Source organism: Hemicordylus capensis, chromosome 2 (genome assembly GCF_027244095.1).
Source record: "Hemicordylus capensis ecotype Gifberg chromosome 2, rHemCap1.1.pri, whole genome shotgun sequence".
Classification (NCBI taxonomy): domain Eukaryota; kingdom Metazoa; phylum Chordata; class Lepidosauria; order Squamata; family Cordylidae; genus Hemicordylus; species Hemicordylus capensis.
In genome coordinates, this window is record NC_069658.1 from 126,288,890 (window position 1) to 126,312,020 (window position 23,131).

Genomic DNA, 23,131 nt, shown 5'->3' on the forward strand with positions numbered 1-23,131 from the left:
AAAAAACCTAGAGAACCAGGGCAACCATTTTAAACAATTTAAAAACAAATTTTCAATCATTTAAAACCCTGGAAGGCCAAACAGATAAGTTTTAAAGGCTCCCCTGAAGGACAGTAAGGATCTTGAACTACTGATTTCTGCAAGGAGTGCATGCCATAGCCCAGGAGCAGCTACAGAGAAGACCGGTCTCTGAGTCACCACCAGACGAACTGGTGGTAACTGCAGACGAACCTCCTCAGGTGACCGTAATGTGCAGTGGGGAAGAACAAGGCACTCTCTAAGATAACTTGGACCTAAGCCATTCAGGGCTTTAAAGGTAATAACCAGCACTTTGTATTTTGCCCGGAAACATATCAGCAGCCAGTGTAACTGTTTCAAAACAGGCATAATATGGTCTCTCCGGGTTGCCCCAGAGACCAATCTGGCTGCAGCATTCTGAACTAACTGAAGTTTCCGGACTACATACAAAGTCAGCCCCACATAGACGCATTGCAACAGTCAAGCTGGGAGGTTACCAGCTGGTGCACCACTGTTTTGAGGTCATCCTCTTCGAGGAATGGGCACAGCTGTCGAATCAGCCGAAGCTGATAGAAAGCACTCCTGGCCATGGCCTCCACCTGAGATACCAGGGTGAGGCCTGGGTCCAGGAGTACTCCCAAGCTGCGCACCTGCTCCTTCTGGGGGTGTGTAACCCCACCCAGCACAGGGAGATCTAACTCACCCCTCAGATTCTGAGCCCCCACAATGAGCACCTCTGTCTTGCTTGGATTCAGCTACAATTTGATATCCCTCATCCAGCCCATTACTACCTGTAGGCAGGCATTTAGAGAATGAGTGCCATTTCCTGAAGATGAAAAGGAGAAGTAGATTTGGGTGTCATCAGCATACTGATAACATCCAGCACCAAGTCTCCTGATGACCTCACCCAGCGATTTCATGTAGATATTAAAAAGCATTGGTGACAGAATGGAGCTCTGGGGGAATAAGAATAAACCTTTAAAACTGAGTCAAAGCCAGAAAGTCCTAACAGTATTTTTCTCAAACTCACAGAACCAAACCAAAACCAAGGACCAACGAAGTGTTAGGAACTGACAAAATGGCACCCTAACTGTTTAAATAACAGACACTCTGAGTGTGTCAGGCGGAACACAGGAACCACAAGAAGCTTAGATATTCTACCTGCAAGGTCCTGTGCAGGCGCAGAACTCAGGTTTATGAATGACAACAGATCACGATCCAGATTTTCAAGTAACAGGCAGGGATGTTTTCCCAGTCCCCCTTAGAATTCCTGGAGAAGCTTGCTCTACAGCACTATCCCCCAGAATGAACATTCCAGGATGTCGGTGATATACTAATAGCAGCATTCTATCTGTTTTAAGGATAGAGGGAGGTAATTATGCATTTAACTGACTATTTGTAGGCAGCATCCAATGTTAATTATTTGAGCACTACAATGTGTTCAATTCTCAGGAAGTTTGTTGGCATAAATAAAGAGCAAGAGCTCATGCAAGATCACTCAATGATTTGTACTGAGATCCAGCCAGGGACTCAGTCTCAATGCCTATGATTTGCTACCTCAACTCATGATACCTCAGTATCAGGATTATAGTAATATATATAACACATGACCTTTTGTGCCAGATATCATTGACCTTAAAAGGAATACTTTGTTCCTCATTTCTTTCTTTTTCTAAAAAAGCAGCCTTTAAAACTCGCTGGCCAAAATCAAGAGATCTACTTCCGGTGCACCCAGGGCCTTTTAAAAACTAGATACCCATTATTCAGTGGGTTTAAAAAAAATCAGTACTATTAATCCAAACTGATTTGCTAAGATTTTACATTACTTCATTACTAGATTTGTGTACAGTGTACAGTATAGTGAACATTCTTTTCCTATTAGCTTTATTACTCAGAAAAAATTCATTTTCAAGCATTATTTAGAACAAACTCCCAAAATTTCTTGACAAATCCTGACGGTAAAGCATTGATACTTCCAAACAATTTTGCCTATGAAAAAGGAATGTATTGTTCATCAGCCCAAACTGTTCATTAAGTTACAAGCAGGAAGGAGAAAAAGAATCTGAAAGCAAAGAACTTCTTAGCTTAAACCTTTACTGGTCCTAATTGAGAAGTGTCTTTGCTACATGGTGCTTTCATAGGATGGTTTTCTGTATCCACAAAATATATTGTTTCATATAACTTTGTTACAAGAAGATATGGTATATTGTTCTTTATAACTAACAGACCTTGTCAAAAGCTTCATTTACTGTTGCACAAACTTTCAAGAGTTCTTCCACAAAAAAATTGACATATCGTTGTCTTATGTCAAGTGGCACCTTGGATCCCAGTTCTGGAACTACAGAAGGCCTTCTTCGACTTGACACCTAAAACAGTTTGTTTCTATTTAACATGTTGCTTATAAAGGCTGGAATACCACAAATCAGCTATTCTCAAACTACTGAAGGGCATCACGTTCATTTCAGTGAAGCCTATTATAGAAAAGACTGCTTTGGAAGAGTTTCAAAGAACAGGTTTCCTAGATAAATGCCTCTTTAATATAACCACAAACTCTTGCATTACCTTATCCATCAGGTTCCCCCTAGAACATGCAATATCATGTAACTAATCAAAATGCTGTACTGACTTTTTTCTTTTATGAAAAAAAATTAAACATTAAAAAACAGAACAACAGCACCGAACTACCCATTTAAAAGTTTCTGATAGATTTGTATGGCATATTATATTTTTGTTTCTGGGAAATAAGTAACTATTTAGTCTGCAAACAGGTGCTTCATACATAAGACTCTTCCTTGCACTAACCACTATACAGTGGTTAACACTCTTTCTTAATTAACTTTTACAGTATCTTATGTTCTCCACTCAGTCTCCTAGCGATAACAGATTAAATATTTGGATAAAACATATAAAGAAATGTATTATGTAATCAATGAGAGAGAAGCAGTTTGCCTTTTCTCTAAGGTTTCACAGAATTTGTATAAGGGGGGCAAAACACTTTCCCCCAGTAATCATATCTTCCAAACTAATTCCATCACCGGTCAGGGTCTATTAGGGATTTTCATGGGATAGTTATGATCCTGCCTTAAGGGTTTCTCCTCTAACTACATAAATATCTGAAATCATTTACAAGGTAAAATGAGGTCAGATATCACAGATCAAACACCTAAACTAAACTCTTACTAAATACAATGTGACTTATCTACAGCAGCCTTTTGTTCTATATTATATTATTAGTAGTAGTATATTAGTATAAATAAAATATGCAATACCTTTATAGGCATGGGAGCAATCCTTTTTACAGGATTACTGGAAAGCTTACATGGCACTGCTGTTAATGCGTTTCCAGGCACCAGTACATTCAACTGACCACTGCTTGTTGTAACAGGCTGAACTTCAAACATATTTAAACAAACTGAAATAGATAAATATTGTGCAGTTTGACACTGTGTCTAGTCTAAAAATACTAATCCCTCCCCATCAGTGCTCCCCATCACAGGGATTCCCAGATGTTGTTGATGACAGCTCCCATCATCCTCAGCTACAAAGTCCTTTGGCCAAGGATGATGGGAGCTGTAGTCAACAGGGAACACTACTCCCATCCCCAAAGCCAAACTGTCATCTTATCTTTTATTTGGGAACTAAAATTAAGACAGTCAGTTTGTCTTTGTATGTCACACTAGCCAAGTGCATGTCATGCTAGCCAAGTGACTGTTTCAAGTCACAGGCAGAAGTTAAAAAATAGCATGTCACACAGATCACCTGTTCTCATGGAGTTTCCATAGTCCAAGCCAGCCTCCTAATCACTGTAATTAAATGTAATTCCAAAACATAGGGCAAGATATAAGTATGTGTAGACATACCTATATCTTGCTCTATGTTTTGGAACAAAATAGAAATCCCTTGAGCTGATAGTCAACTAGCATTTATGAGTTAACAAAGCAAGAGTAACTTAATTATTCCTGAAACCATCCCTTGTGAAATGACAGTAGTTCCACAGGGATTCTTGATAATACAAGACCACTTTCTTTGGAGAAAATAGCACCTATGTGATACAATACATGAGATAAGTATTTCATATTTGTCATACTGCATTTACCTGAACCCAAGACTAGCTTTCTCCAAGTTTTTTGAAAAAAATTAGAAATCAGGAGGGCATCTTAAATTCAGAGTCATCTTCAATTTGGGTAAATAAGGTATTATTCTAGGTGATCTACTACCACCTAGATAATCTAGATAGCAGATCTACTATCACTTCTCCAGCTAGTTAGATCATCCCCTTGGAGCTTTTAGTAGTAGTAAGTTTATTGTGGTCACAGACCAGATTAACAAACAATAACAATTAATAGCATTAATAAGAAAGTTGCCCTTGGAGCTTTTGAAAGGGATCAAATATTTAGCACAGCAATAATGGATGTATCTCTTCAGGAAGTGTGGTGTCTGCTGCCCAGACAGCCCCATGAAGTCCAGTCTCTAGTCAACTGTCCTGTGTTGAAATGGACCTCATCAGCAGCCCAAGAAGCAGAATAGGCTTTCTGCAGTTAGCGTACCCCCTAGTACCAGAGACAAGGCACAATACTGACCGCATAAAAAAGGAAGGAAAAGCCTCAGTCCAGCTGGTAACTAAATGGGCAAATTCCAACATCAGCTGGATAGTGTCTGAAAGGCTGAAGGCAGCAATTCATATTAGATAACAGCTAAATGCACCCAGACTTGCCATTCTCTCTACTGTGAGCCAAATACAAAACTAGAAAGAGGATGGCAAAAATACTATCCATAGGTGCCCAGGGAGGTCAGAATCCAAAAATTATTTGTGACTGCCACAGGTACATAGTTGATCATTTATTGTGACTACGCCATAGGGTACTCATACAGTCAGACCACTGGTTCATCTACCTCAGTATAACCTATATTGGCGGGCAGTGGCTCTCCAGAGTTTCAGATCAATATTTCCCAGATCTGCCTGGTGATGGCAGGGACTGAACTTGGGACCTCCTGTATGTAAAGAAGGTTCTCTTCCACTGAACCAAAGCACAATTGCAACAAATGCATGCCCTTACAGATTTACTGCTGTCCAAGCTATCAATGTGTAGGCATATGTTTATGTTGTGATAAAGCCTGTTCCAGATCAAATGCTTACAAATAATCATTTCCCCTTCACTGCATACCCAAAATAACAGCTCCAAGGAGCTGGTTTATTTTAGTGGGAGGGAAGGAGAATTAAAGAGACTTCTAATGTCAGCTAGAAGAGAGCTTATATTAAAAAAAATCCCAGTCAAATGCAGTAAATAAAAACTTTAACTCTTTGTTAAGATTAACAAATTAAGATGTATTGGTAGGTCATACCCATGGGTCCCATGCTTTGAATGTGAGTAGCTGGTATTACAGATGCACTTTTCTTTGGAGCACAAGTTGCAGCAACAAAAGCTTGGCCACTTTTAACAGCAGCTGTTATTTGCACTGCCTGTTGCTGTGCTTGCAATATTCTGGAATGGGAAGTCTGTTGTGGAAGCGGTGCCTTAAAAGGTACAATAATTTCTTTGGTGGTACTAACCTAGGGAATATTACAAGAGAGAACCATTTCTACATTCAAGTCATTACCACATTTACTGATACCCAAGATTGTACATGACCCATCTCCATCTGTACAAAAGTTGTTTATGAAATGGTTGGGCCCCTACTTCATTTGTTATTACAGTGCTTTACATCAGAGGACAATTTGGCTATAAAGGGCTTGTTCATGCATGCTCATCCAATCAATTTGATTTCTCATCATTGGATAACAGTGCTTCATGACTAGCACTGAATGCATGAACAGTTTCTGTGGAAAAGCAATACGTTTTAAGGCAATATAAGAATTAGATCTATAGTTTTATATTTGTGATATGTTATTCACAAATGATGTTGCAGTGAAATGATGAAAATACATGTTAAAAAAATTTAAGTCTGCCTGAGAGAAGTCAAACAGGTTTTGACAAAAAATGTCAAATAAAATATTAAGAACAATGCCCAGTTCAGACATTATGCAGCACTATAGTTAATCCTTGGTTCTGCACTGCATCCCTAAGCCTTGGGAGCACCTGTTCCCAGGGCCAATTTCAGGGGGGGCGGGGGGGGGGGGCAGAGACTGGTCCAGACCTCAAATTTAGACACCTGTTAATTTTTGGTGTCTTTTTTGGTTTCATGTGTTGTCATTTTTTATTATGGCTAGGGGCCTCAAAAGCTGAAAGTATACCAGGTCTCTCTGGACCTCTGGGAGGTTTTGCCTGCTTCTCCCTCCCCTAATTATACTAGACTTCAAGGGATTCTACTGCTGAGTAAGGTTAGAAGAAGAAGATCAGTTGTGACTTCCTAACCAGCTGAACGTTGCTTAGTCTAACCAACTTCTGTAAAGTTAACCAAGGTATGAACTCAAGGTTTGAAGTGAGTTTCATACCTTGGTTTAACCAAGAGCAGTCAGTTTGGACATCATAAACTATCTTGGTTTGTTTCTACTTCCAGTTTAGGTTAGATTTCCTTGGAGGCTCTCATGAGCAAAGGGAAGGGGGAGCATGCTCCTCAGATTCAGGAATGTTTTGTGGAAGCTATATGTCGAAAAGCATTGCTTTTAACAATGGTTCCATGTTATACCTAAACCAATCCTGTAACTCTAGAACATTTTGGCTTAGAGATGTTTATTAGCATCCATACAATAAAAACCTAGGATTTCAATAGCTTGATTCAATACTTGACCTGTATCCTATTTCTATATTGCTATACTCCAAGGTTGTACTTTTGATATACCAAGTGAGTAACCACTTCAAAAGCATGGTAAAATGTCTATTCACTTGATATATTAGAATACAACCCAGGAGTACAGCAACAGAGAAACAAAATACAGATTAGGTGTTGAATCCTTTGGGGATTAATACTTACAGATTGCAGTAATATCATCTAATACATTGCTAAATGGCTAAAAAAAAATCTGTGAATAACGCATAACCCAACTTTTAAAGAACATGTTAACTAAAGTATTCCTTATTTCGGTATGTATAAGGCAGAAATATTACACCTACTTCTCCGTGATTATATCAATTTCAGTTTAAGTACTGTGACATAGTGGATTTGTAGATAAGGGTTATCAACAATTTACATTTTTACCTACATGAAAAAACCTACTAATACATTTACAGAACCTTCCAGATTAAAACTCACATCAAATTTTGCTGTGTGAGCAATTCTTCTCTTCTGTCTAGGTAGCATACTTGCCTTCACATCTGAGGCCACTTCTGTTTGCATTGCAAGTGCCTGCTTAGGTTAAATAAACAAAAATAAATAATAAATAAAAAGGAACTGCACACAGAATGCAAAAGTTACCAAAAAACATTTCCAGCAATTCCATTGGCTTTGTTGAAAGACTCATAATCTGGAGGAGGGAAATCACACTCCATTTTTTTGCTTTTCTGAAATTGATCCCTCTTTCCTTTTGTAATTAAGCTTTCATACTAAAATACAATTGCTATAAGATTTTTAAAAGGGCTAAGTACAAATGAATACACCACTGAGCACCTTCCCTCTTGTAAAGGGCATACACATAAGCCAAGAAAAAGTTAATATACCTTTTTTGCCATTTTTTCCTTTTGTGCTTCATGTTCAACAAACTCATTGAAAATTCTCCGACATTCTTCCATGGTATCATCTGATTCAGAATGTTCAGTATCTTCTTCAGAATCCTCTTTTTCTGAAGAGTCTGATATAATTATACAATTTTCTTTGGTATTTGTGTACCCAAGATTGTCACACTGTTTTTCACCAATGTTTTCAGGAAAGAAAATTGCATCATGAGAAATGTTTTCACTCAAATCTGGCAAAGGACGGCTTTGGGTATTATTTGAAACCTCACCTTTTTCACAGGTTTGCAAACTCTGTTTCCCTAAATGCTCTGGGACTTTTTTAGAAGTTTCTTGTAATAGTATAGCTTTTGAAGAGTCTTCAGAACATTGGTTAATAACCTGCTGTTCCACATTGCATGTTTTAATAGAGACAACCTTCCCCAAAACTTCCTTAAACATTTCTTTGTTCAACTCAATCTTCATCTGAGAAGCAGAAGAAATGCTCTCTTTAGTTGGAGGATGATATTTTTTATCATCATCGAGTTTGCTTCCTGCATTCAATGCATTCATTTTTATATATGGTAAATAAAAGCATTCATTGGCTGAAGATTTTCTCTCAGTCTTATTTCCATCACTTTGGTTAATATAATCCTGAGCAACAGTGGTATCTTCTTGTCTCTTTTCTTCAGTACAATGTAAAGATGCTGACGTTGCAACATTTTTCAGAGTTTCTACTTTAGTTCCAGAACTAACCTGATTTTCTTCTCTGTTCTTTTTACAGGTCCTACTTATTCTTGGTTTTTTTGACACATTCACTGGTGGAGCATCTATTATAAGCACATCATCATCTGATTCCTGAAGCTTTATTTCAAGTTTTATTGGTGAAGAACTTCTTGATCTCTTCCTTGGAGATCCATATCTACTTTCATGTTGAGACGTTTTTGTAGATCTTTGCAGGTTTCCACAAGGAAACATCTTCATGTGCTTGGAATACTGTCTGTCATTTTCATCTTCCTTCAAAGAAGACCTCAGAAGACCTGCTGTATAATTAAGTAACGGGTCATATTCAAGATCAGTAGATGGACAGCTATGGTCTAGAATATACTTACTGGATTTGCTAGAAACTTTTGAGATTGAATTGACATGACCTTTCTCTTTTATAGGACTCTTATTGAGACTGCCTTCATCAGAAAATACATTTTCTCTAATATTTTTTGCAGATGTCAAAGAACGTTGAAGTTCATCTTGTCCCAAATTATAATACAATAGTTTCTTTTCTTCTTCTTCAACTTCAGTCTTGACTGACTGAATTGCTTTGTTGATTCTTTCTAGTTCTTGGATGTTTCTACCCAGCCCTGTTGGTTGATTGAAAGTTACAAAATAGTGAAATCTTATTTCGAAGCTACAACCGAACAGTTACAGATTATAGCTGTAGTTATAATTGCTATCTATCATTATGTGTAACTTGAGCATTAGAGACTACAGTTCTACAAGTTCTGTTGTAATTCTGCCATCAATAATGTCAAAAAATCATTAAAATAGTACATTTTTAAAAAAAGCAAACTGACCATGGAATTCAAATCCTATAGCTGACATAACTTGCCTGTGTAATTTTTTTAAAAAAGTTCAATAAAACCACTGTCTATCAGCCATTCAATATTAGTAGTGTTCTAGTTTTTACCACCTACAAAAGCCTTTGAAAACATTACAAGTTACAGTCTGTGACATCTAGAAACGTGCATGGTTATGATCCAGCAGCAGCCAGGCACTAAACACCCAGATTCTTGATCTTTTGCTTATATATTAGATTTGTCTAGAGGATATTCAAAGAGACTTCCAATAAAATTACTAGAACTACCATAAATGATCCTAAAATGATTTTAGAAACAAATTTATAAAATACACCTTACATAAACAACAAAAGCTGTTTTAAAATTCATAACAATTTAATAGCCAGAGTAGGCCTCTTTAGTAAGGATAGGTTTTCACCTGCTGGCAAAAATAAACTAGGAAAGGTGCCTGATGAGCTTCTCTGGGAAAGTTATTCTATAATCGAGGTGCAGATGCGGAAAAAAAACACACCCAAACCCCATATTCCTGCTTTGTAACCCTAACAACCTCAATGAGGAAGCACAGAGCAAGTATCAACTGACATTAGGAAGAATATATGCCTCTCAGACTTAAGAGTTCGATCCTTGATATAAAGCACTAAATTTTCCAAACCCTCAGAGCTGTATATATACATTTTTAAAAACCTCAGTACTTTTTTCTGAATCATTAGAAGTAATAGGGAATCCAGTTAAGGATTCTGTTAGGTAAGTTATGTCACTTAGCTCAGATCCGAGGTCCTTATCGTTTTGTCCCTGTCCCGTCTGCCTTTATATGTCTATCCCCAACAACAAAAAAGCCCTCCCACAATCCTGCAGTAAAACCCAAACCATGAACCTAAAATAAGGTTGCAATAAACTATATATAAATGCATCTTACATAAATGCGGGTCTTTCTAATGGAGAATGGGCAGAGTTAGTTAAACTAATAATCCTAAAGCCCTGAATAAAAAATATTTTTATTTTTGTGGTTTTACTAGACTCTTGCATGCTTTGAAGTACCTCTCACCTAGTACAACTCATTCTCCTTTGCTCTCCACTTGTGACACACAAGGTGGCTTAATTTGTACAATATTCATTGTAATGAAGCTAATATATGGCATACAGCAGCACTGGCTTAGAATACCTTTCAATTCCTTTTCAGTCCTATAAATTTTTTCTAGAGCATATTCTTTAAACCCTTCTTAAAACATACTGTATTGTATTTGTATTATTGTATTTAACATACTGTATTGCCACATGATGCATTCCTGTACAAACAGGTCAGTATTCTATAACTGAAAATGAACATTGCTAGCTAGCACCCTATGGGATAGAGAGGAAACTTAATTTCCTTTTCTGATGTGCCTTCCTTTTCTGCACAACCAATCCTGAGGTGTCATCTTCAACTTTTTCAACTTCAGGGTGTTACACATGGTAAGCTTATTGGGTAAATCAACTGACATGGGCACAAAGACTTTTTCTTATGATCCACATGTTTACAATTCAAGCCCATGACAGTTTATTCTCAATACATACATATTTAAGTCACATAAGGAAAAAAAATTAAATAAGCCCCAAAAGTAACCATATGAAACATCTGCTATTGAACAACCAACTCAGATTTGTTTCCATTTAACATGCTCATCAAAACAACTAGACTACCTAACCTACCTCACAGGGTTGTTGTGAGGAGAAACATAAAACTATTTACACTGCTCTGGGCTCCTTGGAGGAACAGCAGGATATAAATGTATAAATAAATAAAAACAAACAATCCAGGGCCATTTTAAGTGAAGATATATAAAGAAACTTCAAAGATTTACCACCCAGACTCTTTCCTATTCTGTAAAATGTATTCAGGAATTCTTCATTATGTTTAACATGTAGATACTCATATGCCTTTGATGCATATAATGGATGATGTATGTAGTAAACAAATAACTGGTCTTATCAATACAAGAATGCACTACACTTCTTCATACAATTTGATATATGTGCTTTAAATGTTATAGATTAATCTCCATGCAGGAAATAGTGGCTGTTACCTTGAAAATAAGTCTTATGAATCCTCCAGAATGTCTTCATACTACATTAGATTCATGAATCACCCTATAAATCACTTACGCTGTGTCTACTGTCCATTCAGATGCAGGTATGCTAACCTGTTATAATAGGAGTTACTTAAAACAGGAGATTACGCAGATGGGATTATAGCATTGCAAGTAGCCTTGAGAAAACAGCCACAAGGTAAATAAGCCAGTTATCCTTTGAAGTTAAATCATCAGAAAGTAATGCATGGGTAGCAGCACAATCTGGCATAAATAGTGTGACACAGGGTTACAACATCCTGTATTTCCCCCACTTTTTGAGGCTACTTTTACCCCCTTCAAATATATAAATTGCGAAAGGTGCATTAAAATGGATGTTTTCACTCAATTTTCTTTCATCGTAAAAAACACAACTGTTTATAGTTCATTATTTCCTAGTTCCACTGTCCATCCACCTGAACTAATTTGGATTGAAAAACTGCTAAAGAATATCCTTTCAAACATACTAGAGAAAGTAAAAAATTTGAAATATACTTTCAAATATATTTTAATCTAGATTTTTTAAAAGGCAAAATAATCCAGAATCACCCAAACAGCCAACAGAGTGGTGAATACAGCCAAACTGTCAAACCGGTTTTGATCACAAACATAAATTACTGCTAGTACCTACTTGCACACCTACATTTCAGTAGGAAAGACAAAAACTGACAGGAAACATCCAAGTTTTCCCATTTCTCCAAATTCTGAAACAGACTCAGATAAACCACTAATTATTTTATTTTGTTTAACACTGTAGGGTGATACTGGAGGAATATGGGGCAGGATCTGCCTAGAAGTTATGTTGGTTTTCTTTGCAACCATTAAGTACTAGAAATTTAGAGGGCAATATTAGTTTTTAGACACCTGATTGATTGATTGTTAAATTTATATACCGCCTTTCATTAAAACAATCCCAAGGCGGTTAAACTGGCTGTATTAACAGCAGGCTGTTCATCAAAATATTGATACACCCAATATATTGGATCAGGAAAAAGACATTCTCCAACCTACAAAGCACTCAGTATTCAAGAAGACTAAATTTGGTTTAGTTGAGCTATAAGTATGTAGTGTAACTGTTTAAACAGAGACCAATCAGTCGCTCTCGGAGGCCGTTGTCAAATATGGGAAGGCTGACTAAAATCTTAGCTTAGGTTAACGATAGGTATCGGACTGACACTGGCTGCGACTGGTTTAAATACTGTTAGTTCGTAAGGACGGGCGTCATTTATTCCACTTTCAAACTGAGGACTGAGATGGGAACCAACCACAGGAGGAACCCGAGTAGCAGAGCCACGTGTGAACACGACTCAATTGCAGGTTATGAGAAACGGCTCGCGCCGCCGACCCTTACAAGCCGTTCACCAGACTCATTGGAAAGAGTCTGCCGGGACACGAGCCTGAGCGCGGCAAAGAAAGGGCGGCCGTCTCGGGGAAGCCACACGCGGGCGGGACCTCCAGCCCCTTCCCCGCCCGGTGCCCAGACCAGAAGCACTCGCCGCCGGCTGGACAAACCACAGCAACTGTCTGTTCCTCCCTCACCCAGCGCAGGGAAGCCTCGCAACGGCTGCCGTGGGGGGGCAGGGGACAACTCTTCGCTTCGCCCCGCTTCGTGCCTGTACTGGCAGTGGGGCCGCCGACACCCGCGGGCGTCGAAAGGGCAGGAGAAGCTCCTGAAGTAACCCGCGGACCGCAGCATCCCCACCCGGTGGCACCCACCCCCGCCGAGGAAAGGCGCACACCCCGGTAAAAAAAGCGCGCGAAAAGCGAGTGGTGGTGGTGGGGAAAGGGCAGCGCAGGGCAGCCACTAGGGGGACGTGACCACGCGCTGCTCTGATCCCCCCTTCTGCCTTCCCCGGGTCCCTCCTCCTCCTTCACCTCCCCCTCCCCGCCCCAGACAGGAGCTTTTAACCATGGTGCTCCCTTTTATTTAAACTGAGAGGGTTCCCTGCCCTCCCACCCACCAGTGGGCGTGGCTTTCTAGCTCGCTAAGCCAATCAGAGAACAAAGAATGTGAAACACGGGATTTTCCCTCTCAACACTGCCTCCCCGAGTCTTGTGGTCCTTTTGTTCGCTCGCTCGAGTCAAGAGCTTGGTAAGCCACGCCCCCTTTTGTTTCTCTGCTTTTACTCTCTCTGTGGGCTGTACCGGTTGAGGGAGCGGAGTAGTGGCTTCAGTATAGCGAGACAGGGATGTAATCAAGGGGAAAAGGGTTTTTTTTTTTGGTTTTTTTTAAAGGGGAAAGCAGGAGATTGTTTGCTCAATATAGTTTTTCGAGTTTCGAGATAATTTGTAGTTCTTCGTGGATGTCACACAAATGATTGAATAGTATATGGCTATGTACTTCCTCCAAGGATGAAAATATTCACGTGTCAGCACTATAGGGTTTGGAGCGGTTTACTCAGAAGCAAATCCCTTTGACTTCAAGGGAATGTACTCTCTAGTATGAGTGCTGAGGAACCCGAACAAAGTACAGGTTTATATGATATGTTTATAACAGCTGTTTTATTTTATTTATGTATTTATTTAGCACTTACATTTACATATTTATTTATTATTATTTGTTAATAATAAAAATTTATTCAGTTTCTAAAGAAGCTTTAAATATCCCCTTGTGCACCCGATCTCCTTCCCTACACTTGAAAGGGGATACTGTTTTACTTACAAATATAGAAACATGGTGTGGTGGAAACAAACAGACTTCTCTAAGCAGCCAGCAAAGCTAGTTCTGTGTCAGAGTCCCTGCTCACCCTTGGACAAACTCTGTGAGTTAATGAGCTTGTTCTCCCAATCCAAACTGCAAAACTGGTTTGAAACTGTTTCTCTGTTCCCATTAGCTGGAGAAAATCGCTTTCACAAACTCTTATGAGAGTTACATTCCAGAGGTTGGAGAGGGATTCCTTACCGTTAAAAACCATCAAGTTTCATTTGTTATAATCTTGCTCACTGATTGAAAGTAATAGACCCATTCACATTAATCAAGGCTCAAAGTAACAAAACTATTTTGAATGTGGGTGACTGTAATAATGTGTATTATCCTTCCTGTTTTCATCAGCTGCACAGATATACACCTCACCATATATTAGGCTGCAGTTCAGTGTACAAATTATCTGGGAGTAAATTGCACTGAAAGCTGTTGTACTTCTTTCCAAGTAAATGTACAAAGAATGGGACTCTTCGCTATTGATTTCTACAGCTATTAAGATCAATGTGTGGCAACTTTTCTCTCCCTGAGACTGCAAAGCAGCATTCCTAAAATGAGGACAATTTTCCTCAACTTATGAAAAGTTTGACAGGCGGAAGAGAAGAAAGAACAGAATGTGCAGAGACAGGCAACTATCCATCCCACTGTCACTGCTCAACAGCTCTTCACATTTTACTCGTGTCCTGGGACAGTGAAAACATCTACAGTCCTGGGAAGAAGTCAAAGAGGATCAGGGGTGCCTCTCCCATAAGGCAAGATGAGGCGACGGCCTCAGAAGGGGAGTGTGCCATGGGGCAGTGAGTGCAGGGACCCCACGCCCACCCCAGCATCAATCAGCTGTCTCTTGCTGCTGCTCCCACCTCACCTGCCACTCCTGTAGTTTTGTTTTAAAGTCCCCCTTCATGCTGACCTCAGAAGAGAGCACACATGGCACCCAGAAGGTGAGGGCGAAGATGGGTGGTATCAGAACCAGCCTCTGACACAGGGAGACGGGGCCATCCAAAGCCGGCTCTGACACCGCCCATCTACCCCCTCACCTTCCAGGTACTGCACCTGCTCTCTCCAGAGGCTGGCATGGCCTTTGCTTGTTGTTTCAGGCAGCATGCATTCATCCAGATTCATCAGCTCCTGTCTCTCCATCCCATCGCTAGCAGCACGAGCACTTGGACTGGAACTGTTGCTGCTGCCACCAATGCAGGAGACAGGGAGAGACAGGGCCAGCAAACCTGGGACGGGTGCGAGCAGTGGCTGCACCAGTCCCAAGAAAGAGCACATGTGGCATTCGGAAGGTAAGAGGGGAGCCGGACAGTGTCAGCCACAGCTCTAGAGCAGGGTCATCAGAGGGTGGCACTGACACTGCCCATCTTCTCCCTCATCTTCAATGCAACTTTCCAGGAGTCATCACACACAGCTGCTTTATCTGTTGGGCAGGCCCCATGCTTTTATCCAGATTTGCCAGCCCATCTCTTCCTTCTAGTGGCAGCTGCTCAAGTTGAAACGTTGGGGCTGGGAGGGAGAGACGGGGGTTGCACTGGCCTCAGGAGAGAGCACGGGGGGGGGGGGAGAGGGGGTGGCTCAGTGCCATCTTTTGATGCAGGGAGGTGGGGCTGGTGAGGGTGAGGCTACTCTATACGGGGCGAGGGGGAGGAGGCACTGAGGAAAGGCAAAACAGCAAATGGCTCCTTGCCCAGGCAGGTGAGCGCCCAAGCACTTGGAGAATGGAGACAGCCACAACATCCTAAAGTGACAAAGGGGTTGTAGGGAGGTGGCCACCCTTTTTTAAATTATTTATTATTTTTCAAATTTGTAGGCCTCCCCAAACCATTCTGGGCACTTTGCAACAACAAAACATCAAAATAAAAACTACTTAAAACAATTTAAAACCATGATGCAGCTTAAAAAGCTTGGGTGAACAAATGTGTCTTAACTGCCTTTTAAAAAGCTGTCAGAGGTTGAGAGGCTCTTATTTCTGCAGGGAATGCATTCCAAAGCCTTGGGGCAGCAATGGAGAAGGCCTGTTCCTGAGGATCCACCAGAGGAGCCAGTGGCAACTGCAGATAGAACTCCAGATGATCTCAATGGGTTGTAGTGCTCATGTGAAGAAGTTCTCTTAAATACCCAGGGCCTAAGGTTATATCCAGCTCCTTGTATTTTGCCTGGACACTTGTTGGGAGCCGGTGTAGCTCTTTTAGTATGGGAATAATACGGTCTCTTTGAGATGTCTGCAGGTTATCAACATATGTACCACTGTTCTGAGTATCTGAAGAAATGGACCAGCTGGCCAGCTACCAGCCGAAGCTGATAGTAAGCACCTTTGGCCACTGTCTCAACCTGGGCTCCAGGGAGAGGTTTAGATCCTGAAGCACCCACTGACTGCGTACCTGTTCCTTCTGGGGAAGTGCGACCCCATCCAGAACTGGCAGATCAAAATTGTCTCCCGAGTTCCAACTAGTGTTCTCTGTAACAGAGATTCCCAGATGTTATTGACTGCAACTTCCATAATCCCCAGCCAAAGGCCATTGTAGCTGGGGATGCTGGGAGTTGTAGTCAACAACACCTGGGAATCCCTATTGCAGAGAACACTGGTTCCAACCCCGCACAATAAGTACCTCTGTCCAAGGGTGTAGCAAGGTTGGAACGGGCACAGAGAAAGATTTTAACCCCCCCCCCCCGAAGCTCAGCTCATGAAGTAAAGAAATCTTAAATGAGGCTGAATAGTGGTAACAAAAAGCATAGTAAAATTTATATATCCTATGTGCCACAATAGAACATCAACCTAAATTATTTTTTTAAAGGTTTTGTAAATTGTGGACAATGCAAGTCATTTAATGGTACTAGAGAAAGACATGCTGTTCTGGTAGCTCCAGGTCTTAACACTCACATCAATTTTGGAGAATGAATACAACTGAAGGAAGCCCAGGTGGGTGCGTGGCTGGGGGAGTCAGTCATATGACTTGCCTCTGGGGGCCCCCCAAGGCAGTGGGCCCCCGGACAACTGTCTCCCCATTCCCCTATTATAGTTACGCCCCTGCCTCTGTCTTATCTGGAATCAGTCTCAATTTGTTATTCCTAATACAGCCCATCACCTCCTCCAGGCAGGCATTTAGTGGGGTTATTCCTTCTGGTGATGGAGAAATAGATTTGATGATCGAAATCCCCCAATGATCTCTCCCAGCAGTTTCATGTAGATCAGTGGTTCCCAGCCTGGGTTCCTCCAGGGTATTTTCCAGATTACACACTGCCACATGTCCCATAAGTGCCCCTCCGTATTGCCAGTGTTTTGACATCACACTTGCTGCGCTGTCAGCAGGGTGCTGTCCATATTTCAGAGGCCTTGTTTCAAATTTTAATGATGCTTATGGCCCTATAACATGGTAGGAAAGTAGCTGTATTTTTCCATGGTAGGGAGGCTTTCAATGGAGTTGATGCATTGCAGTGTGTTGTAGTATGGACAGTTCTCCCACCGCCCGTGCTTACTTCCTCCACCTCTCACCACAGGGAGAGAACAGGCAGGGAGAAATCTCAGCTTCCCCCTCCTTTCCTCCCCACAGATCCCAAACTCCACACCTCCCTCCTCCTCTGCTCACTTCCAATATAACCTGAACTTGTCAACACGGGAGGGGAGTGCAGCTGAGCAGATTTCTGAATCCAACCCTTTCTCGTGCACTTTTTACTGAAGAGGAATCCCATTAAACTAAATCATTTACTTTTGTGCAATCACACTTGCTTTCTACAAGGGGAAGGAGAGAACAATTACTTACTTAAAAAGAAGCCCATTGAACTGAATCATGATTCATTTACTTCTGTGCAGCCCTCACTGGAGGAGCACTCTCCTCCCCTCCACCCTCCTATCTATCTATCTATCTATCTATCTATCTATCTATCTATCTATCTATCTATCTGGTGGCATGCCAGTTCCTGTCTTTCCCCCTTCCTGGCTTGCCACAGGATTCTCCCCCCCCCCGCCCTAAGCAATTCCTTTATATTGTCACTCCAAAGGATCTCCTCACGCACCCCACTCCCCCTCTTTTTTTTATCCCCCCCTTTTTCTTGCACAAAACTGGAATGATGCAAGAAGAAGTTAGATTTTTGTTTTGGAATGGCACTTCCCCCTGATGGCGGGTTTGCACAAAGCAGCCAAAAAGTTACCCAAAAAAATTTCGCGTCACCCTCCCTCCCACCGCAATTCCATTGCTCCAAATGGAGCAGGAGGAGGAGCAGATAAACACATTTCAAGGAGAATATGGACAGTCCTGCCTTGAAAACATGTTGCAATGCACAGAAAATATGAATTGCCACCAGCCTACAACAAAGCATTGAATAATGCTTTACTCTCAGTTTTAAACCGTTGCACTATTCCGTCACACTTTGCAACGCTTTACCCATTGCAAATCTTGTAGTGTGGAAAACACCCAGATGTAGCTGAACTACAACTCCCATCATTCCCAGCTACAATTTATCCTGGGGGTGATGGGAGTTGTAGTTCAGCAACATCTGAAGGAACCCTGGTTGGGAAACACTGATGTAGATGTTAAAAAGCACTGGAGACAATATAGAGCCCTGGGAGGTGCCATGTAAAAGTTCACGTTTTGAAGAAAAACGGTCTCCAGTGGACATGACCTGGAATTTGCCTGAGAGGTAGGAGCAGAGCCACTACAAAGCACCCCCATCCCCAATCCCCTCAGATGCTCCAGAAGGATACTGTACTCTATAGTATCGAAAGCTGCCAAGAGATCCAAAAGGACCAACAGAGTCACACACCTTCTATCAGTTCCTAAATGGAGATCACTCATCAGGCCGACCAAGGCAATCTCCATCGCATAGCCCACCTGAAAGCCAGTTTGAATTGGGTCTAGATAATCAGTTTCCTCCAAGACTGTTTGAATCTGGGAGGCCACCACCCTTTCAGTTACTTTGCCCAACCACGGAAGATTGGAGATAGCTGAGGGATCCAATGCAGGCTTCTTTAGAAGATGTATCCTTTAGAAGAGGTATCCTGCCATTTCTCAGAGAAGCATTTATAATCCAATATCAGGCCTTCTACAACAACCCCACTGCCAGATCATATAAGCCATGTTGGACAAGAGTCAAGAGAACAGGTGGTAAGCTGCACTGTTCCAAGCAGCTTGTCCACATCCTCAGGCGTCCCAAACTGAAACTGATCCAGCTTAACCACATAAGAGGAATTGCTGGACACATCTACATCAGACACTGTAGTAATTGTGGAGTCTGAGTTTAAGCAGGTATTAGACAACAAGTGTATTTGTTGAAGGGGATGGATGCATCCTCAATATAATTGTATTTTGTTGTTTTCTGCAAGGTGCTTTGGGGATCCTCCTGAATCAAAAAGGAGAATATAAATCAAATAAATATATTTTCAGAATTTATCAGGAAACAAGCACATAACAGTCTAGTTGTGCCAGTTCAAAATTAGCTTTCTCTTCTTGTATTTCTGTAAGTTAAAGTTGTGCCGTCAAGTCGGTGTCAACTCCTGGCAACCACAGAGCCCTGTGCTTGTCTTTGGTGGAATACAGGAGGGGTTTACCACTGCCATCTCCCTCATAATATGAGATGATGCCTTTCAGCATGTTCCTATATCGCTGCTGCTGGTATAGGTGTTTCCCATAGTCTGAGAAATATACCAGTGGGGATTCGAGCCAGGAACTTCTCGCTCCCTAGACAAGTTACTTCCCCACTGTGCCATTAGGTGGCTCTATAGGGGCTACTAAATGTATTCTGAATTATAGCTACTCTCCAGTTACAATGCACAATGCTTCCCTTCTCTCATACACACAGCCATGCCATGTCTAGGCATGGTTCTCCTCAGACTAAACGTTCTTCTAGTACAAAAGACACCACTGGTTTTTGGAAAGGATTGCACTGGTCATTTTTGGTGCCTATTACACATTTTTGTTACAAGTTTATTTCAGTAATCTCAATATACGTTTGGAGGGAAATTTGGTTACAGAAAGAAAAAATGTAGTGTAATGAAGAAACTCTACAAACTTTTAAATTACCATGAAGACAACCACAGAGACTGAGGGGGTATTTTTGTTTATAGTGAATGAGCTGGTGTGCACAGAGACATTTCATTGCTCTAAATGTTTGAGTCAGTCTGTGGAGTCAATGTATGTGTTTGCCTGTGTTTTCTCATCAGTGGAGAGGAGGACATTGGACTGCTCAATTGCCTCACATTTTATGGGAAATCCCTTGAATTTGTGGAGTGGCATTTTGCTTGAAGGAGATCCTTTAAGTAGAAACTCTCTTCTGGTCAGACTGGATAGTTATGCTATAGGGTTCCCATCAATACAGATAACCTCTGCAACAGTGGGAAAGCAGCAATGGCGGGGATGCATAGGTTCTGGGGGAAAGGCCTCATAATTTTGTGTGAAACAGCAAACTTTGAAGATAAGTAGCCCGGTAGATTGAAAGGATTGTCAACTTTTTACTGGCCCTGCGGCTTTGCCTTTAAGAGCAGCCTCGGATGCAGAAGTTAGACATGTAACATTTCTTCATTACAGCTGCCATGCCAGGAAAAACTTCACCTACTTAAGTGTATATCAGGATGGTGATCAAAGGCACATGAATAGGACTTGTTAAAAAAAGAAGTTGGCAACCCAAAATAGGAGAGATCCCATACCATGCTATCTTGCAAACCCCTCTGACTTGATATCACTACTTGCAGGAGGCTAAGAAGGGAGTTGTTAGTACAACTCCATGCTGTAGTATTCCCACTCTCAGAAACTCTTGTGCTATAACACCAGTATGGGAAGCCCATTATTCCCAGCATGCATTAGGGACCTCTGCATTAGTCTGGATGGAAAGGCCCTTAATTTTGCATCTTGATGCGCAGGAGACAATGCTTCATTCATATAACTGAGTTACCGTTCAGATGGTTTATTCATATAATCTTATGCAGCATTTGTTTTGAATAGTGATTTAAAACCTATTTATTCCCTCCCCCCCCCCTAATATAAAACAATTCCAGTATTTCTTGGGAGGATTTCTTAAATCACATTTTTCTCCTCTAAGTATAGCTCTATATTCTGTTCCAACTCATCCCTAAGCGTTATGTGCATGCCTTCAAACATTTGCCATCCAACTCCCTTGTTGGACTTTCTCCTCACTTCAGCATTTCAAGCTCTGTGTCTGTTTCTCTGAATTCCTGTGGAGCAGCATTTAATCATAAATTAATACTTCTTTTTATTATAAAATTATCCCATCAGGATGTCAAGTCCTGGTATCAGCTGATGAATTCACTCTGACTTCTGTTAGGGCGCACGTGGTGGTGCTCCTGCAGGCGGTGCTGGGGCACCAGGCGGTGCTCCTGCGGGCGGTGCTGGGGCACCAGGAGGTGCTCCTGCGGGCGGTGCTCCTATGGGTGGTGCTGGGGCACCAGGCGGTGCTCCTGCGGGCGGTGCTGGGGCACCAGGAGGTGCTCCTGCAGGCGGTGCTCCTGCGGGTGGTGCTGGGGCACCAGGCGGTGCTCCTGCAGGCGGTGCTGGGGCACCAGGCGGTGCTCCTGCAGGCGGTGCTGGGGCACCAGGCGGTGCTCCTGCAGGCGGTGCTCCTGCGGGCGGTGCTGGGGTACCTGGCGGTGCTCCTGCGGGTGGTGCGGGTGTACCTGGAGGCACTCCTGTGGGTGGTGCTGGTGCACTTGATGGTGTACCTGTGGGTGGTGCTCCTGCAGGTGGCACTGATGCATCTGCAGGTGGTGCTCCCGCAGGGGGCGCCGGGGTACTTGGTGCTCCCGCAGGGGGTGCAGGGGTACTTGGTGTTGCTCCTGCAGGTGGTGTCGGTCTACTTGGCGGTGCTCCTGCTGGTAGTGCTAGCGTACTTGGCGGTGCTCCTGCAGGTAGTGGCTCAACAATTCTCACTCTTGTTGCAGTCTTTTCAGGCTCACTGTGGTCCGTTTCAGGCTCACTTTCACTTCTGACTCTCTCAAAAGTGCGTGCTGATTCATCAGAAACTGTTGACACCTCATCTATTGACCGTATCATGGGAGAAAATGTTAGTGCTTTTGCCTGTTTAGGCTGTGAGCTGCCCTGCTGTTCTGACAATGTCATCTCATTCCAAGCCAAGCCTTCTTCTGATCTAGAGATTGTAGAATCAGATTCTCCTGAACCATACATAGCTTGTCTTTCAGAAGAAGTAAGTGAGTATTCGTCCCAATAGCTAGAAAGCAAGAGCAAATTAAACAAAATTAATTAAATAACACACCACATTTTATTAGAAGCTGCACAAAACTGCCATATTTCCACATTTCTATATGTGATACATTGTATCCAGGCCTTACCCAAGGTGGCATATATGGGGTCATCCTAGTTTATTCTCAGAATAACCTGTTAAATAAGTTGAGAGAGCGCCTGTCCCACTGTCTCCCTTTAAAACTGATGCAAGTGCAGCACTTCTATCCACTGTAATACACTAGCACAGAGATTCTAAACGTTGGGTCCCCAGATGTTATTGGACTTCAACTCCCATAATCCCCAGGCCCAGTGGCCTTTGGCTGGGAATTCTGGGAGATGAAGTTCAACAACATCTGGGGACCCAATGTTGAGAATCCCCGCACTAGCACTTTTGAAGGAAAAGAACTAAACCAGGGTTTCTTAACCTTGGGCCCCCAGATGTTGTTGGACTACAACTCCCAGAATCCCCAGACATGGCCTTTGTGGCTGGGGATTCTGGGAGCTGTAGTCCAACAACATCTGGGGGCCCAAGGTTAAGAAACCCTGAACTAAACAATCAAGACTTTCTGTTAAATGTGTCTGTAATTGCAAAGGTTGGGGGACAGGCTGCACAAGGTAGAGAAAATCCTAACCTTCTGTTTCCAGACCTTAATTAGTGGCAACAAACCACTACTAGCTAATTGGTCTATCCCAGAAGCAAGTACCAGTGTGGGAATAAGCCATAAGCCTGCAAGGTTTGGGAGCAAAGTAAGACACTGGGTCTTTTGAGATCATGACCTGTGTAAATGATTGGGATCATGCACAGAAAGGGGGATTTCCGCCAGTTGGTTTAAATAGATTACCCCAGCTGGTTTTGTGCAAGATACCCCCAGATAAAGACTTGTGGCAAACCCAGGATGTGCAGAGGCATCCAGGTGATTGGCTTCAGAACCAGTTCCAGGACAGCATAAGGAAAAAA

The 23,131-nt window shown here is 42.0% G+C and overlaps 2 protein-coding genes and 1 long non-coding RNA gene across 16 annotated transcripts in view; 1 reads left to right on the forward strand and 2 right to left on the reverse strand.

Annotated features, from left to right (window-relative positions):
* LOC128344657 (RNA exonuclease 1 homolog) overlaps positions 1-13,332 on the reverse strand; it is a 62,193-nt gene extending 48,861 nt beyond the window's left edge. For 2 of the 14 annotated variants that reach the window (XM_053295278.1, XM_053295269.1), the window contains exons 1-6: positions 12,823-13,178; positions 7,614-8,962; positions 7,210-7,305; positions 5,362-5,569; positions 3,288-3,430; positions 2,247-2,384 (exon numbers count right to left, since the gene is read on the reverse strand). In XM_053295278.1, the coding sequence (XP_053151253.1) occupies positions 2,247-2,384; positions 3,288-3,430; positions 5,362-5,569; positions 7,210-7,305; positions 7,614-8,962; positions 12,823-12,979 (2,091 nt within the window). In that variant the 5' untranslated portion in view covers positions 12,980-13,178. Of the gene's footprint in view, positions 1-2,246; positions 2,385-3,287; positions 3,431-5,361; positions 5,570-7,209; positions 7,306-7,613; positions 8,963-11,241; positions 11,424-12,822; positions 13,180-13,244 lie in introns of those variants that run through there. The other 12 variants (XM_053295274.1, XM_053295275.1, XM_053295273.1 and 9 more) reach the window with 12 other exon arrangements.
* The window catches only part of LOC128344659 (uncharacterized), a 39,392-nt gene continuing 28,657 nt past the window's right edge, over positions 12,397-23,131 (forward strand). Inside the window, exon 1 of the long non-coding RNA XR_008315976.1 lies at positions 12,397-13,026. This is a non-coding gene — a long non-coding RNA (uncharacterized LOC128344659). The remainder of the gene's footprint in view (positions 13,027-23,131) is intronic.
* LOC128344658 (formin-2-like) overlaps positions 19,885-23,131 on the reverse strand; it is a 35,009-nt gene continuing 31,762 nt past the window's right edge. The window contains exon 8 of the mRNA XM_053295284.1: positions 19,885-22,159. Coding sequence (XP_053151259.1) covers positions 21,256-22,159 — 904 coding nt within the window. The 3' untranslated portion in view covers positions 19,885-21,255. The remainder of the gene's footprint in view (positions 22,160-23,131) is intronic.